General features: G+C 36.7%; 1 protein-coding gene across 1 annotated transcript; it reads right to left on the reverse strand.

The window, feature by feature from the left end:
* Nucleotides 1-880: 880 nt before the first annotated feature.
* LOC588083 (mitochondrial mRNA pseudouridine synthase RPUSD3) lies at nucleotides 881-10,550 on the reverse strand. The gene is made up of 8 exons (XM_787784.5): nucleotides 10,110-10,550; nucleotides 9,403-9,559; nucleotides 8,740-8,847; nucleotides 8,092-8,126; nucleotides 7,642-7,691; nucleotides 5,986-6,118; nucleotides 5,199-5,344; nucleotides 881-3,241 (listed from the first exon to the last, which is right to left on the reverse strand). The coding sequence occupies exons 1-8, from the start codon at nucleotides 10,378-10,380 to the stop codon at nucleotides 3,020-3,022; spliced, it is 1,122 nt and encodes a 373-aa protein (XP_792877.2). The 5' UTR covers nucleotides 10,381-10,550; the 3' UTR covers nucleotides 881-3,019.
* Between the last annotated feature and the right edge of the window lie 5,719 nt (nucleotides 10,551-16,269).

The following is a 16,269-nucleotide window of genomic DNA, read 5'->3' on the forward strand; positions in this document are numbered from 1 at the left end:
GTTGTTACCCTGTGAATTGCCATTGCGTACGGGTAGTGAAAATGTTATACAAATATTGCTAAGTGTATGAATATTGTTTATTTTTCTTCATAATAAGTTTCAACTTAATTAAATTACTTTTTTTTTTTTAAATATACACAAGACTATGTCATTGTTGTAACTTTCGGAGCCTATGACCTACAAGCATTGCTTTCTCTTTAGGCTCCATCATATTTCTTCCCTTATTCAACTTAGTCTTATGTATCATTCTTTTTTTGTTGTTTGTATAAACGCATCCTAAAATGAGTTCAAAATGTAACATGCTATATGTAATGATGTACTATACAACATGTGAGAAATATGAAATAAACTGAAACTGAAACTGAAACTGAAACTGAACTCTCCCACTTGCCGTGTACAAATATATCATTAATTTCTGACTTTCCCCCAAGTGCCTTCTCCGTTAGGGCACAAAACAGAAAGTTGTCCCCCGCTACATCACAGAGACATTACTGATTCAGCCAATTTAAAATTCACATAAGTGTACTGCCCTACAACAGTAACAAATTCTTAACTTTCTTATTTTTTGTCTGATTTCATTCAAACTTTCACCAGTCCGCTTCTCTGAATTTTCTGCTTTCTTTTGAAATTGTTCACTCTTAAGGTTGGATTTCCATTTAATGATGAATGAATCTTGGTTGCAATGTTTCACAGTATTCAATGACAATTAAAATATCCATTATAATAAGTATAATGTATTGAACAGATTCACATGCATTTTGCTGACAGGATAGATCATAAACATGTAGAAATGCATTGGTGGCATTAAATAGTCTGTCAGCATTAAAAGAATAGGATGACACAACTGCAACAAATTAAAAAAACATGTGTATATTCATTCATGTATATAATTTCCTGCAAGCAAGATACATGTTTAACCTAGGTACAAACAAATTTGTATAAAGTTCCATCATCGTATTTTATGACCAAAATATCTGTGTCAAAAAATCATTGCAGAAAAGAGTTATTGTAAAACAAAAATTAATCTAAGATATAGATGAAACGATTTATGAGAATAGGCAAGCACATAAGATTTGTCATGCACAGAACTTTACTCCAAGAATAATTTCCTTACAGGACTTGGTAGGAAGGAAAAAAAAGCTCCATATATGCTCTTTATCAGAATGTCTCATGTTCTCAGATTTTGGGGAATGATTTTCATAAATATATAATCTGATGTGTGTGCATGACCCCTTTTAATATGATTTAATGTATATGGCCTATGGCTCTCAGTAGACTATACCATACCAGGCACTTTGTTCGATTTATGTAACACATATCAAATTCAATGCACATCCTATTACGTGCTGATTGAGATAATGAAACTGAAATACATCTGACCGACCAAGGTCATTTTTAAAATACATGTACTCTGCAGCTGATCACTTAGTAGCACTACTGCTACTAGTCTTTCAACACAGAGATAACACAGTTTTGATCTAAAAAACACCAACAACGGATAACCGAGTTAAATAACCAGCTTTCTCATGAAACATTTGCACAATGAACCAAGCATACCCTGACACGCTCACACACAGTTTTTCTGCGACTCTGTGTATCTTAAAAATCCTCTTACAGTTTTTAAGGGTGACCTACTGTAACCCCGACACTGCCCTAATAGAAATCTTAAACTCAGTCAAGGCAAGTCCCCCATTGTAGTTAACACAGCTATTGAATCCTTAACAAAGTGATTAAAGAGGCCTATCAATAATCCATCCCAACAATAGCACCATTGAACATGACCATAAAAGCCACCAACTTCCTGCTTTTTATGGCATGCATTTTACATGATTAAAGTATGACCAAGTCTATTACTATCTTCATAGCTTTGGTCTTTTCCATTTCCTTTAACATAAGTAACTATCTTGATGTGATGTTACCTGTTAGAAGTAATAATTGTTATTTGCATAATGGTTTCCAAGTCTAAATAGGCACCGAAATTCAGTGTAAAAACTTTATGCAATGCAAGTAATATTGCATACTGAGATGAAATGTGTTTGAAAAACAAAATATCTTTACAAAATTTTTTAATAATTCAATAGTGAGAATTAGAAAATGTAGCGGTAAGGCATTCCAAGTCATAGAATGTTATTTTGAATCCTACTAATTTGGATTCTAGTCATCAAGCAAAACTACACTCCAATCCATTGAAACAGAAATTCATAAGCAAAAATGTGGATGGAACTTCAACAACTTAACCTTCAATATCAAAACCAATAGTGCTTATTTTGATTTATTGCACTTCCTGTCCAGCAATTCAACTTAATGCACTTTTGAATCTACTAAATGCCATATATGTGTTGGTCCGGTTTGCAATACTTGAAGCCCTCTCCAGAATGAAACCTGATAAGGAAAAGTTGCAAAGCCTCTGTTTGCTAGCACTTCCTTCCTGATCTTTAGGCTTTTATCAGTGCAGAGAGTAGATATACGGGGAAACTAACAACTGTTTAGAATTGCAAGATAACATAGTTGATATGAACTTTACTATCCGCCTTAATAGCCTAAGATAGAGAGTCACATAGTCTTCCTTACTCTTCTCTTCATTCAATATCTTTTGACCAAAATTGTGTCACCAAGGCACTTTATGGAAGAACCATAATTCAAGCCCCCCCCCCCCAAATCAAGCAATGATTCTCCTTTAAATAATGATTTATACCTGCCATCCACAAATTTTCTTTCCAGAATTGTTCCTGAATAACAGATAAGTTACCAATAAAAGCCAATATAAACAGGTGTCACTTAGAAAAGTGGTATTTTACTTCCAATATTTTGCAGCTCTGGGGGGCAAATAAGGAACTAGGCAAAGTACCGCTATATTGCCGATAACTGGCTGATGTGCATGGTACCCTTAAGACCACAACACCTATGGCCCATGAAATGAAGCATTTAGCCTCGCGTTATTAAACAAATTGCACAAGTCCATGTACCGACACTATCTCCAGCCAATGCTCTGAATACTGAAAGGACCCGTGTTCAAGATTCAGCTGGCAGAACCGGCAAGCTGCTTCACATCCTCGCTGCTTCTGAGTCCTAGCTCCTTTAGAGCTCTTGTGAAGTGTGACGGCAGAGGCGCTGTGATAGTCACATCCTGATGACCCGCCCACTCCGGGAGGACCACATGATGAAGATGAAGGAACAGCGGTAGAAGAGACACCTGTGGTCTGGTCATGGCCAAGGCCTTTCTAATACCAGGACTAAGAACCTGCAGATTATCAAGAAATGAAATCAACGAGTTGTTAGTCGTGAACATTATCTAAATCTCTTGATTTCTGCTTTAGGTTTCAGACTACAGCACTACTGCCACAAATGCAACATTTTCACAAAAATTGTCAATTAGGATAATTCAATAAGCTAGTATGATCCCTATTGAAATAATGCAACATTACAAATTGTAAATTCTTTGTCTCACTATATAGTGTATACTGCAATTTTAAGTAAGATTTTGTAGAATAAAAAACAAATTATGAACCATCTACAAAGAATTGCACGTATATTTTATATAAACACACAAACATACAGTCATCATTGAAATAAGGCTTCATTGCCAACAAGCCTCTCTGTGCTTTTTATGAACCGAGCACTTTTATCTACATTGATTTATATGTGTTGTTTTTACAGTGGAAAATAAACGATTAGATTTGATTTGATTTGATATGTTCATGACTGAGTTAATTTTGAGTGGTAGAAACCTTAAAAAAATTACCGGTATGTGAGACTTTGAGTCATAAATAGAGACTTTTGTTTTCACACTAATGATGCAATTTCTCTTGAAACCTTACACAACATGTTGATGAGTTAATCAAATGAAACCATACATGAAACCATGCAGAAAGTTGAACCTTCAAAGCCTTACGAGAGACATGTCTAGTGTCTACATGACACATGTTCATGTAGAAAATGGACACTCTCAATATTCAGTTTGTCTTTAATGAGAGGTTTGTCATCCCATGGGCACATGGGTTCTCACATCATATAATAAAGTATATGACATACAAATTATTTATTAAAAAACAAAACTAAACAAAACAAAACAGAGTTAATAAAAAAGAAGAATAAGAAAATAAAGACCTACTGCCCCCCCCCCCAACAAAAAAGAGAGATAGGGGCATAGGAGTATTAAATGCACTTCAACTATCTGGATACAAAATTTTGTAGCTATTGTTTGGTACAGCTAGGAATCTTTATCCTCTTACCATTCATATTAAACATAGAGGGGTTCCACCTCACTATAGTCTGTCAAAATGGTCTTGAAAGAATAAATTGCAGTTTCAACTGCAATGCTTTTTAAGACATTTTTAGAAGGAAAATGGTAACGTAGAGGATACTTGACTGACTAGGGCAATCGCAGCTGCAACGTAAGGATTTAAATACACACACATGTAGCTGTAAATAGTAGTCAACTTATCAAATCAAGTTTTCCATGAACAATTCAATGTATAGATTGTAAGAAATTCTCATTACTTTCTAAACGCATTCTAAAAAAAGACAATATTACATCAGTCCCAGAGCCATATGAAAAAAGAGGTTTAATACCGATGTCACGATTTCTTCATATGATCTCTAAGCATTGTTCATAAATATGGTATAAACATCTTACTGATTAGGTTGTCATTAACGCAAGTGTCTTTTCTTTTCAGAGTATAAGGTTTCATACCATGCCTAATGAGTTGGAAATTCAAGTCCAAACATTTTTTCTCATCACTAGTCTGGATAAATTATTGTGATAAGCACATCCCACGTAGCATACATAGCTTTGACTTTTATGGAAACATGTGTATGCTGTATGCAAACATGTGTTCTTAAAAATATGGCTACCCGGTAATCAGTATCTCATGTAAAACTGATGATTGCAATATGATCATGGTCGAGAAATCTCATTTAGGACTTAAGGATTTCAATCAATTAATCTGATATGGAAAGGAAACAGATGCAATCTCTTGTCTCTGGCATTTTACTCTGGTGAAAATTGCTCTGTGCTGTATTACATCAAAGACATAGGGTCAGGTTACACTGGATTTGAGTTTAGGTTAAGGGTTAGGGTAACATTAGGTTTTGTGGAACAGGGTTGATGTCAGAAATTTTGTTTGTGTAGGGAATTGACTGCTAAGGCAAATGTCGCTGGTGCTTATGCAACTGCAATATATCCGTGCTGTACAAACCTGTATGTTATGAACGCCCAGTGCTTGATGAGGATCCATTAGAATAGGTTTCCCAAGAATAGTCTGGACTTGGTGTGAGTAGGTGTGGTCACCTAAGATTGGACAGAGATCGTTGACCATCTGTACCTGGAGCTGGTGTCTTTTCACTATATTCAAACAAAGAGGAAAAGATTTGTTGACATTCAAACTGAGAATCCTGACGAAAAAAAAATGGGGGACTGCTGGTGTGAGTTTTTATCTACTTTGAGTATGAAAACAAATTGTCAATATTTAATGCAAGATTCCTAGAAGAACAGGTTACTTTACTGACTTCATGCTCAGGATGCACTTCTGACGGGAACAATATTCTACTAAATGCATTTATCCATGCCCATCATGCATGTACGTATCTGCATCCCTTTATGACTTCTTAACTATCAACCATGTATAAGTCAAAGCAATGCTTGTGGCCTCTGATCAACTTATCGAGGGTCAGTGACACAAAGACGTAACTCCATTTTGAGAAAAAGTGGTTTATGTGTCACTGAGCACTTGAGCCTTAAGGAGTTTAGTTTATGTTTCACTAGCCATTGACTTCAATAGGATGTTAGGTGGAGTTAAGTCTTTGTGTTTCCTGGAAAGCCCACATATTTGTGTACATTTTTAAAGGAAATATTCATTTTGGCAAAATATGGAGTAACGTCTTTGTGTCACTGAACCCTCGATATATGCACAACCATCTTCCACCCATCAGGGTGTGGTGATTCCTAATGAAGAGGAGCAAGATTATTCTCATTTGCTGACTAACCTCTTAAGGGTTGCAGCTCTATGAATGCACATCCTAGTTCCTTGTTCTCACTGATGACCCTGTACTTGGTTTCAGCAGACCATACGTCTCCATCTCTTATTTGCCTCCCAGAAGGATTGTGTCTACCAACGGTCTGACAAAATACAGATAAAAAAAGAGAATTTAAAGTAGTGTTCTATTCAATAGAATTGTTTTCAATGATACATTTACTACAGATTACAATAGCAATAATATTCTGGATTTATATAATGCTGAGATCGAAATTAGATTTCTGAGTGCTTTACTGATATTATTACCCATCTATTGGATTTATTCAAGCACCAATGTGTGTACCATCTCCGATCTCTATGGAGTATTCTTACTAAGTAAAATTCTGAAAATTAAATCACAGCTGTTTTCATCAACTCACAATCTCTCCATTTTACTCCTAGATATGAATTGGCAAATGAATATTAACCTCTTCCAAAGGACATTAATGTCATGAATGGGGTTAATCCCATAACCTTTACATGACACATCTCCTGTCAACTGCTCCTAGCTCTCATTTACATCTCACAGATTGGTTTGTAAACGGTTAACATGAACCAACAAATCGTCCTTGTTTTCATAAAGTGACAGTAGTGAGGAAAATCGTCACGCAAAGTGAATGCAATTTTTTTCACTACCGTCACTTCGTGAAAACAGCGACGAAATGTACTATGCAGTAGGCACTGGACCAACATTCCTTGTCTTTCATATTTATCATTTTCTGGACTCTTTGACAAGCATTATGGTGCACAAAATCATCTTGTTTTTCAACTGAGTTGGGATTGGGATAGCTTTTTTTTTTAATAGAGAGAGAGAGGGATAGAGAGAGAAAGAGAGATAAAACAAGTGTGTGTGTATGTGTGAGAGGGAGGGAGATGAGGAGAGACAGAGAGACAGAGAGAGATAGCATATCTGCTTTTAGAGGTAGTATCACTAAGAACAATGCCATTCACCAACTTAAAGCTTGGGTTATGCATACCAGTAGCTTGAATAAGCTTCTGAAAAGAAGAAGATTTAATCCCTATTGTGAGCTCTGTCCCAGTAACCCCAAGACACAATATGGGATGACAAAGATCCTCTCCATCTGTTATAGCCTTTCCAGGAAGCGAAGACACAAAACCCTTTTGACCTACACACAGAATGCTGTGCAAAGAATGAGGATGGACCCAAGGAAAAGCTGTCATAAAAAACTGAATATTTTATACAAGACTTCTCTAATACATACCTAGAGGAGAATCGGAGCACTTACTCATCGCAAAATATGATAACAAAGACTCTCAAGAGATCAACCAAGGCAATCAATAGCTTTCAAGGCTAAGTAATGTGTGTCAAATGTTGAAATGTGCAAATATTACAATGACGCATACTTTAAACATGATCCCTATAGACAATACACTGGTACATGTTTAATGAAACTGCCCTTGGGATGATTTTTAAAAAGTCTTTCTTTGCTACAAGACTACTTTACTTGAATGAAGTATTCAATCGTTTGGGTATTTTTTTAACCTTTCAGAGGTATTTTTGAGTTTTCTAAGCATACTCAGTAACAAGAAAGACAGGCCTCTCTCAACTGATTACAAACTTATCGAGAAGAGTCCCAGACAAACTTTAAACCTCATACAAACATACCATGTTTATTCCTCCAATGACATCTGACCCAAGGTACATTTTCGAAACACCTGTATTGTTTGTATGGCAAGAAAAACAAAATAAAGAAAACAATTATATTCTATTAAAGAGTTTGAGAAATTGGTGCTTTGCATAGCCAAGAAATAGATATTCTAGGATTTATGCACTATTTTACTGCCACTAGAGGGAGCTAGACACTTCCATAGTGTGCATACTTTTCTGCAGCCTGCAAAACTTCAAAATCAATAACATTCAAATTGACCTTTCCTTGAGATGTACATGTAATATCAACACATGTGATGTAATGGTAGTTTATTAACGGGATATAGAAATTCACTCATTTTAACTCCATGTACAGACGTGAATTGTTCAAATATTTATTTTGTAAAAGTTGTATACCGGTATATTACATGATGTATAGTTACCAGTCCTGTCATAACCACTTATTACCTATTTTCGTCTCTGGGATTCCACACACAATGGACCTGGAAATATAAAATAAACATATCAATTAATAATATACTTGTAATTTTTCTCGGGCTTTCATAATTGAACCACTCAATCATAAATAAAACCGTTTGTTAGATTTTGTTTGGCTTTTTATTCATGACTTATAATCACTTTGGCGACAATCTAGTCTAAATATGTCAATAGAATATAATTATGTGCTTTGGCAGGTACTTCTTCATCGATTGTCATATCAACTATGGAGAAATTACTAGGAGAATGCTACTCCTGTATTTGTAAACTGTCTTCATTTTGGACTTATAATATTACGGTTATGAAAATCTAGGATATAATCCAGCATTGATAAAGGGTCAAATATTTCAATCACATATTCAAACGGAATACACATATATTGTAAAATATCTTTTACAAAATTACAAAAAATAATTACCAATTGTTTTTTTTAAGTTGATTAACTTGAATATCATCAGAGTCTGTTATATTTGCCGTATTTTAAATTGATCTAATAAAAGCACTCAAATTATTGATTTTAATGCAGATATTTAAAATTCATATTTCACAAGTAACCTCATGATGAAAAGACAAGATCTTGAGAAATAATTAACTATCCAACCAACCTCTAAATCTTACCTGTAGGTTTTGATGAACTGTCGTCTATTTCTAGCCTCTTTAATTTTACTCTGAAGCTTTTTAGCAGCCATCCTGTTTTCTGCCAATAACAATAAACCGGACGCTTCTCTGAATGTTGTGAAATAAGAACGATAAAATTAGAGAGAGTGATACCTTCCTAAATAAGCTATTCTATTGAATGTCTGTGACTATCAATTTAGGAAACAAAACAAAACATTTCAAATTGCCTCTTACATCTTTATTACAAAAGCAACAACAAATGATTTTGAATATAATGGCATGTGGAAAGGTAACTTGCATGGTGCAAATTATTAAAAAAAAACATTATACATTCATGTATACGTCGTGCATCTTATTAAAAAATATGTATGAATAGAAAGAAAAAAATTCAACAACAAAATTCAACAATCAAAACATTGGTAAGAACTTTGCAAATGTTGGGAGTATGATGGGCCAATACAAAATAAATCTTAATATAATAATGTTTCCTATCTCAACAAATAATAGTATCATAACCAATTACAATCAATAATATATGTTAATGATGACTGTATGCGACTGTAAATACAATATTTATGTCAGAAGGCAGTTAAGCTGAAAATAAACTATCATAGGTACAGATCAATGAGTCTTAAATGAAACAAACAAAGTAACAAACCATACTTCTCAAGACCTTGTGCTATCTCTGCCGAGGGACAATCAGTAAAGTCTGCTACCTGTGACATCATGCTAGAAAGGGTCAAAGGTGAAGATTCATCATCCTCATTTACTTTTCCAGAAACACCCAATCCAGGAGGCTTGTTAATTGCTACAATTCCATCTGAGCAAAAGAGTATTTACAAGAAAGTAAATGGTAAGTTTGAACAGTTACCTTGGAGGATGCAAGTGATGATTTGTTGAATATAATTAGGATTTCAATACAGTGATGGAATTTTGTTAAAACCTTTTAATATTGTTTTGACACTTACAATACATGAATACATCCTACATGACTGAATTATGGATCTTACTAGATTACAATACAAATAGTTAAGAACACATTGCAATTTGAACCTCTGCAGACTTAAACACCCTCCTTCCTTGTAAATGTATTTTCGAACAGTTTATCAGTTCTCCCTCATCATATGATCATCTCTGGCTTCAATCAGTTGATTTGCTATAAACATGCTATAATTATAAACATGATATAACAAGTATTCACAGGGTAAAGCAATTGCAGTAGTCTTCAATTACGAAGCAGCTATCTAAATCATACATTTTGACTCTTGAAATTATTCTTCATCATGTGCATATTATTATGAATTTATTAATCATTACACCTATTGACGGTAATCAGACATTTGTTCTTGAAAAAGGTAGAACTAACTGACCTTGCTGATAAACGATATTCTTCTTTAAATAGTGAAGAACAGCCTCTTCGTCTTTCGAGTTATTCAAATGTTGTAGAAGTTGTCTGTGATATCTTCTCTTAGCGAAAGAGTGGGCAGTTATTGATGACTGGATTCGATCATCTTTCGATCTCCTGCAGCAGCAGGCTACATATGTCCGGCGCACTGCCCCAGAGTTCGGGCGTGTTTGTAGCAAGGGTTCCGCTGGCCGCCTGAAGAATATAGCAAAGCATCTTCGCGTGCAAAAATACATTTTTGGCCACTAATTTCAAAGAGGAGTCATGTAAATTGATAGCTGGAGCTCATGAAGTTCGCAAATATTGCAAAATGACTAAATGGGGTGAATGGGAACAAGAATTACAAAGCAGAAAACACAATTAATTTCGACCCCAAAATATCGAGCCGTGATAACCTTGGTAGTTCAAGACGTTACAGTAAAACAATTTTGGGTGAGGGGTTTTAGATAAGTGTTTTTACTCATAAAAAAAATAAATTGTACCTTATATGTTACAGCAAGAAGACTCTTGCATACTAAATGTATTAATAACAAACTTATTGAGGAATTATTGAACACAATAGCTGAAAAAGTGATCAGTATTAAAGGGAGAAATCTGGTGAATGCAATGGTCTCAATTGTCTTGAGCGTAGGCTAGACTGCACGTGTTGCACTGGAGATCCATGCAACCAAGGAGGATATTAGCTGGAATCTCTTTGATGCAACATTGGGTAAGAATGAGATTCAGGAATATGATCGAAAAGTATTTTTGTTAGATGAAATAAACGTATTCAACGTAAAACCTGTCCAAACCGACTTACAGACTAATGAGAAAACTGATATCTTAGTGTTCTTCATAGTTTTTTGTTGTTGGTGGCAACGCCTCAAGAAAAAGTCTACCTATAATTGCCATCCCCTCCATCATCATCATCATCATCGGTTTTTAGTCATCCTTCATTCTCTTCCTCTTCATGCATAATCAACATTCTTTCCATTATCATCACATATCATCATTGTTATTACCATCATGTCTAGCATAATACCTTGCATAAAACTCTATGGTAAAATATATGGAGAGGGAGAGAAGGAGAGAAGAGAGAGAGAGAGAGAGAGAGAGAGAGAGAGAGAGAGAGAGAGAGAGAGAGAGAGAAAAGAAGAGGGAGGGGGAGCTCATTAATAAATATTATCTATTTTCATGACATGATTGTGCAAGATAAGTTCTTCTTGAAACTAAATTGATCAATCTAAACTTTTAGGTATGTCAATCAGCTTCTCGCATGCAGAACTCTCGGAAGTGCCATAATAATGTAGTGCACTTTAACAATCTGAAATGTTAAATTACCATTTTATATGGACCGATCGGGGAGTGACCACTCTTTAAAAATGGTAAATTAACACTTTGAACATGCTGGATCCAACACTATAAAAGGTTTAATCCAGCATGTTCAAAGTATCAATCTGACATTTTGAAAATGTGGTCACTCGATCCTCGGCCCTTTTAAATTGAGATTTAACATTTGAGCTTTTAGAGTATGCAGAGCAGAGTATGGATGAAGAAAATTGAAGAAGAAAAACAAAACAAAGTAAAACAAAACAAAACAATAAAGCTACGAGAACAGCAGATGATATGTGCAATGATGCATCGATATATAGGAACGATAAATATGCAGGAGGAGTTTGCAAGACGGATGGGCATGCGGCTCGGTGATCTCAGTTGAAGAGAAAATAAAATGCAGTTCATGCATTGAAGTAATGGGATAGAGCCGAGACCCTCGGCTCAATCCATCTTGTCATCAGTGAAATAATCTAGTATAATCCACTAGATTACTTCATAACAAAAATAAGTTGGCAGGAGTGTGTGAATCTTGAAAAAAGGGTCAAATTTGGGTATTTGTATTACATTGACGCTCATATCGTTGGAATATTTTTGTTCAACCCCAATTTATGGAATCATTTAAAAAATAATTTACTCCTAATAGATCTAGATAAAAGTATACATTCTCAGCTTTTATTGAATAATAATTTGCCAATGTGTGTTTTGCTTGACTTCTAAACCATGTGTATGCTACTTTGCTTATCAACTTAAAAAAAAATAAAACATAAACAAAATCCTCTGGACAGCCGTGCATTATGCAATAAATTATTGAAAATGTAATGCATTTTCTTTGTTTTTGTTTTTTTATTTATGGGAACTGCCCCCTATAGCCCCCGCTGTGTACAGTCATGGTTCAGTGGAAAAGCAATGGCCTCGTAACTGTGAGGCCCCAGAATCAAAACCGTGTCGATGTGCTATATTAGTGCCCTTTTGTGGGGCATCCTCATTACTGTTATTTATGAATTAAGGGCGTAGTTGATAAGCATAGTAGCATACACATGCTTTAGCAATCACGCAAAACACACATTGGCAAATTATTATTCAATAAAAGCTGAGAATGTATACTATTATCTAGATCTATAGGAATAAATTATTTTAAAAATAATTCCACAATATTCCAACTATATGAGCGACAGTGTAGGTGATCTAATGTATGCGGAGCGTTTTAAAATTTCGTGGACATTGACAGCTAGGTTCTGGAATTAATTTGTGTGGTTGTGGTGGTGGGAGTGGGAGGGGTGGGGGGCTTCAAGAAGCTCTGATGTGCTTTTGCAATACCAACAGTTTTCTTCTCCTTTTATCCGGGGAAGGGGGGGGGGGAGGTCACCGAATGTTGCACATGAAATGCATTCTATATAATATTATAATATACCGACTCACTATTTAAAGTATTTTGTCGAGGAAACACAGCATCTGAGCAGGAAATTTCGCATTCTGTAGATTGATTACTTTTTATCAAACAGTCGAAATTTAAGTCTTATTCGCCGGTCTCTGAATGCCTAGTTCGTCACTCATATACTATATCTTTAAGCAATTTCTAAATTTCGAAGGGGACTCGGGAGACGGCCATAAGTCATAGGTCTATATAGGGAATTCTTGCCAAGTTCCAGGATGTGATTGAACAAGACGACAATGATTATAGGAGATTATAGAAGTGAAAGTTGGGGCCTCACATACATCTTTGAAACTTTGTCTCAATAAATGAAGCTCAATAAATGAATTGAATTGAATTATTGTCTAGTGCCCCACCCAGGCGCGCCGGAAGCAGTTTTTGATGGGGGGGGGGGGGGGCTAACATTTCAGGGGCAGTGACGTAATGAGCAAAAACGTTTGGAAGGGGGGGGGGAGAAGACAAATCTGCATCACCACCACTCTTACACGTTACATGCAGGCCCCGCGGAACGTTTTTCAAAGTGGAGTATTAACGATCCTAATTTGGCGTGGGGTCCAGGGTCTGGGCCTCGTCAGGGGTTCAAAAGGCTGAGCCCCTGGAAGCTCAGGGTTTTTAGGCATTAAATTACGGTCAGATAAGCATATTAAGATACTGGCAGGTCACTAATTGGCGGAGAGTCCAGGGAGCAGAGCCCCCGGAAGCTCAGAGGTTTCAATATTTATCTACGGTCAGATGAGCATCCAGGGGCAACCTTAGGGCCCTTGGTGGGGTCCAGAGGGCGGAGCCCCCGGAAGCTCAGGGGTTTTAGGTATTTAATTACGGTCAGATGAGCATCCAATGGCCACCTTATCGCCATTGGTGGGGTTCAGGAAGCAGAGCCCCCTTAAGCTCTGAGGTTTTAGGCATTTAATTACGGTCAGATGAGCATTTTTTGATACCTCATTTGTGACATAGGCAGGTCACTTATTTTCTCTCTCTCTCTTTCTTTCTTTTTCTCTGTAACATACTTTTTCAAAAAGTGAGGGGGTTCGAGCCCCCGAGCCCAGCCGTTTTGCAGACCATGACATAAAGGCTTCTAAATAAGCATATTTTTCGACCGACTGTAAATTTGGGAATTTCTAATTTTCCAACAAACGCATAAAAAGGTATGAATTACAACAACAACAAATTGAGAAAAAATACCGGAAAATCATGTCATTTCAGCAACATTTGTAAATCACTGGTATCGAATTAAAAAATACCCCCATCAGTACACCAGCGTTCAGGGGCTCATTTCTGGCAACCCTACAACAAAAAATTTCCACGATATTATTATGCACGTATCGCTATCATAAAAACCTCCATTGAATATAGGTGGCATGCGCAATGTTTAGGAAATTCAATTCCTGTTAACTTTCCTTTCTTTGAATGGAATATTATATGTGTTTTAATTCAGGTTTTTATTATTGTTATGTTCTTTTGGGTTAAAAATACAAACCATCTTTACTCCTTTACTGCTTTTTTTTTTTTTTTTTTTTGGAGGGGGGGGGGGGGGGCAAAAATGCGTCCCCCCCCCCCCCCCCCCCCCCCCCACTTCCGGCGAGTAAAAAGAGTAAATTTCGGTATCAGAAGTGGGAGGGGCATACAGATTTTATAGCGTAGATTTGAACCATTTTTTTGTTGCGAAATACGCATCAGAAGCCGGTACGGTAGCGCACACGCATACGACAGAGCTATATATCCCAGGCCATGTAGAACAACGCAGCGACTGAGTTAATCTTACGTACGTACGCGCGCGCTTGAACAGATTATTAACGTACGTCGACAAAAAGATGGTAGCATATATTGGCACCAAGATTAACGGCGATATGAATATTCATTATTCCCTACGTCACAGACGTGCGGCGTGCGTACTCTGTCATATACACATGTATTCAGTACATGAGTACGTTCGTAAGCATTAGGTCATGTACATTGCTCCGGAATGAAGAGAATCATTATAAAGGACGAATTACTCCGTGAAGCCAAGTACAAGCAGGGAATTGAAAATAGCAAACGTTCCTCGGAGCGGCTATACACTCCCTAATCTAGCTAGTTTTGTAATGATAGTTTATTTAGGATAATGGACGTTTAGTAGGCCTATTGTTTAGTTGTTAAATAACATCACTCAGTGTGATTTGATTCGAGATATATCTCATTAATAAAACTGTATAAAGGCTGTATGAGTCTCGAACGAACCATATCGCCACTAATCTTGGTGCCAACACCGTTAAACTATGCTCCAAATTTAGTAATACATTTTGTGTGCCCTATAATGACCCGGGGCTGGATTGTGTAGGAGAACGGATGATTGATATTGTAAAGTTGTTCCATAACATCACTCAGTTCGATTTAATTAGAGATATACCTCATTAATAAAATATATATATATAAAAGCTATAGTCTCAAACTAACTTACCTGTACACCATTAAACTTGGTGCCAAGACCATTAAACCATGCTCCAAATTTAGTAATACGTTTTGTGTGTCTGCAAAGACCCGGGGTTGGATTATTTAGGAGAACGGAAGATTCTTATATTGTTAAGTTGCTCTATAACACAGGCGCAGTTCCAGGGGGGCAGCGCCCCCCCCCGCAAAAATAAAGAGAGAGAGAGAGAGAGAGAGAGAGAGAGAGAAAAGGAAAAGAAGGACAGGGAAAGAGGAGAGAAAGGGAAAGAAAGAAGAGGAAGAAGACAAGAAAAGGGGGAACTTGAGAAGGAGATTGGGGGGACCGAAATGGCCTTGCCTTCCAGGCTGTTGCCTCCCCGCCCCCCCCCCCCCCCAATCAAAAAAAAATATGAGCGAAGGAAGGAAAGGGAAGGGAAGAAAGGAAAAGAGGGGATAAAGGGAAGGGAAATAAAAGAGGAAGAAGAAAAGAAAAGAAGGAGGATATCAGTTTTCCTGCCAATAAGTTGTGGTTCGGGGGGGGGGGGGGGGTTATTTCTAATTCCATAACGGTGACTTACAAATGTTGCTAAAATGACATCATTTTCCGAGATTGTTCCTCACTTTTTATTAAATTATACTTTTTTATGCGTTTGTTGGAAAATGACATATTCCGAAATTTACAGTCAGGCAAGAAAAATATGCTTATTGAGATGCCTACATGTCGGGGCCCGCGGAACGGTCGGGATCGGGAGCCTCGAGCTCCCTCGCCCTCCCCCTCTTTTTGAAAAAGTATATTAAAGAGAGCAAGAAATAAAGAATAGTGAACTGCCAGTGTCACAGAAAAAAATGAGGTATCAAAATATGCTCATCTGAGCGTGATTAAATGCCTAAACCCCCCGAACTTTCGGGGTCTCTACCCTCTGCATTCCAGCTAGGGCCCAAAGGTCGGCCCTTAAATGCTCATCTGACGGTA

Source organism: Strongylocentrotus purpuratus, unplaced genomic scaffold (genome assembly GCF_000002235.5).
Source record: "Strongylocentrotus purpuratus isolate Spur 01 unplaced genomic scaffold, Spur_5.0 spur5_scaffold_6, whole genome shotgun sequence".
Taxonomy (NCBI): domain Eukaryota; kingdom Metazoa; phylum Echinodermata; class Echinoidea; order Camarodonta; family Strongylocentrotidae; genus Strongylocentrotus; species Strongylocentrotus purpuratus.

What these genes read in the sequence shown, in the direction of transcription:
- LOC588083 (XM_787784.5), bottom strand. Translation starts at nt 10,380, where the DNA reads ATGTATTTTTGCACGCGAAGATGCTTTGCTATATTCTTCAGGCGGCCA. An exon ending in CAGTTCATCAAAACCTACAG is followed by an intron (nt 8,127 to 8,739) that starts GTAAGATTTAGA and finishes TTATATTTCCAG; the next exon opens with GTCCATTGTGTGTGGAATCC. An exon ending in AGAGCTGCAACCCTTAAGAG is followed by an intron (nt 5,345 to 5,985) that starts GTTAGTCAGCAA and finishes GTTTGAATATAG; the next exon opens with TGAAAAGACACCAGCTCCAG.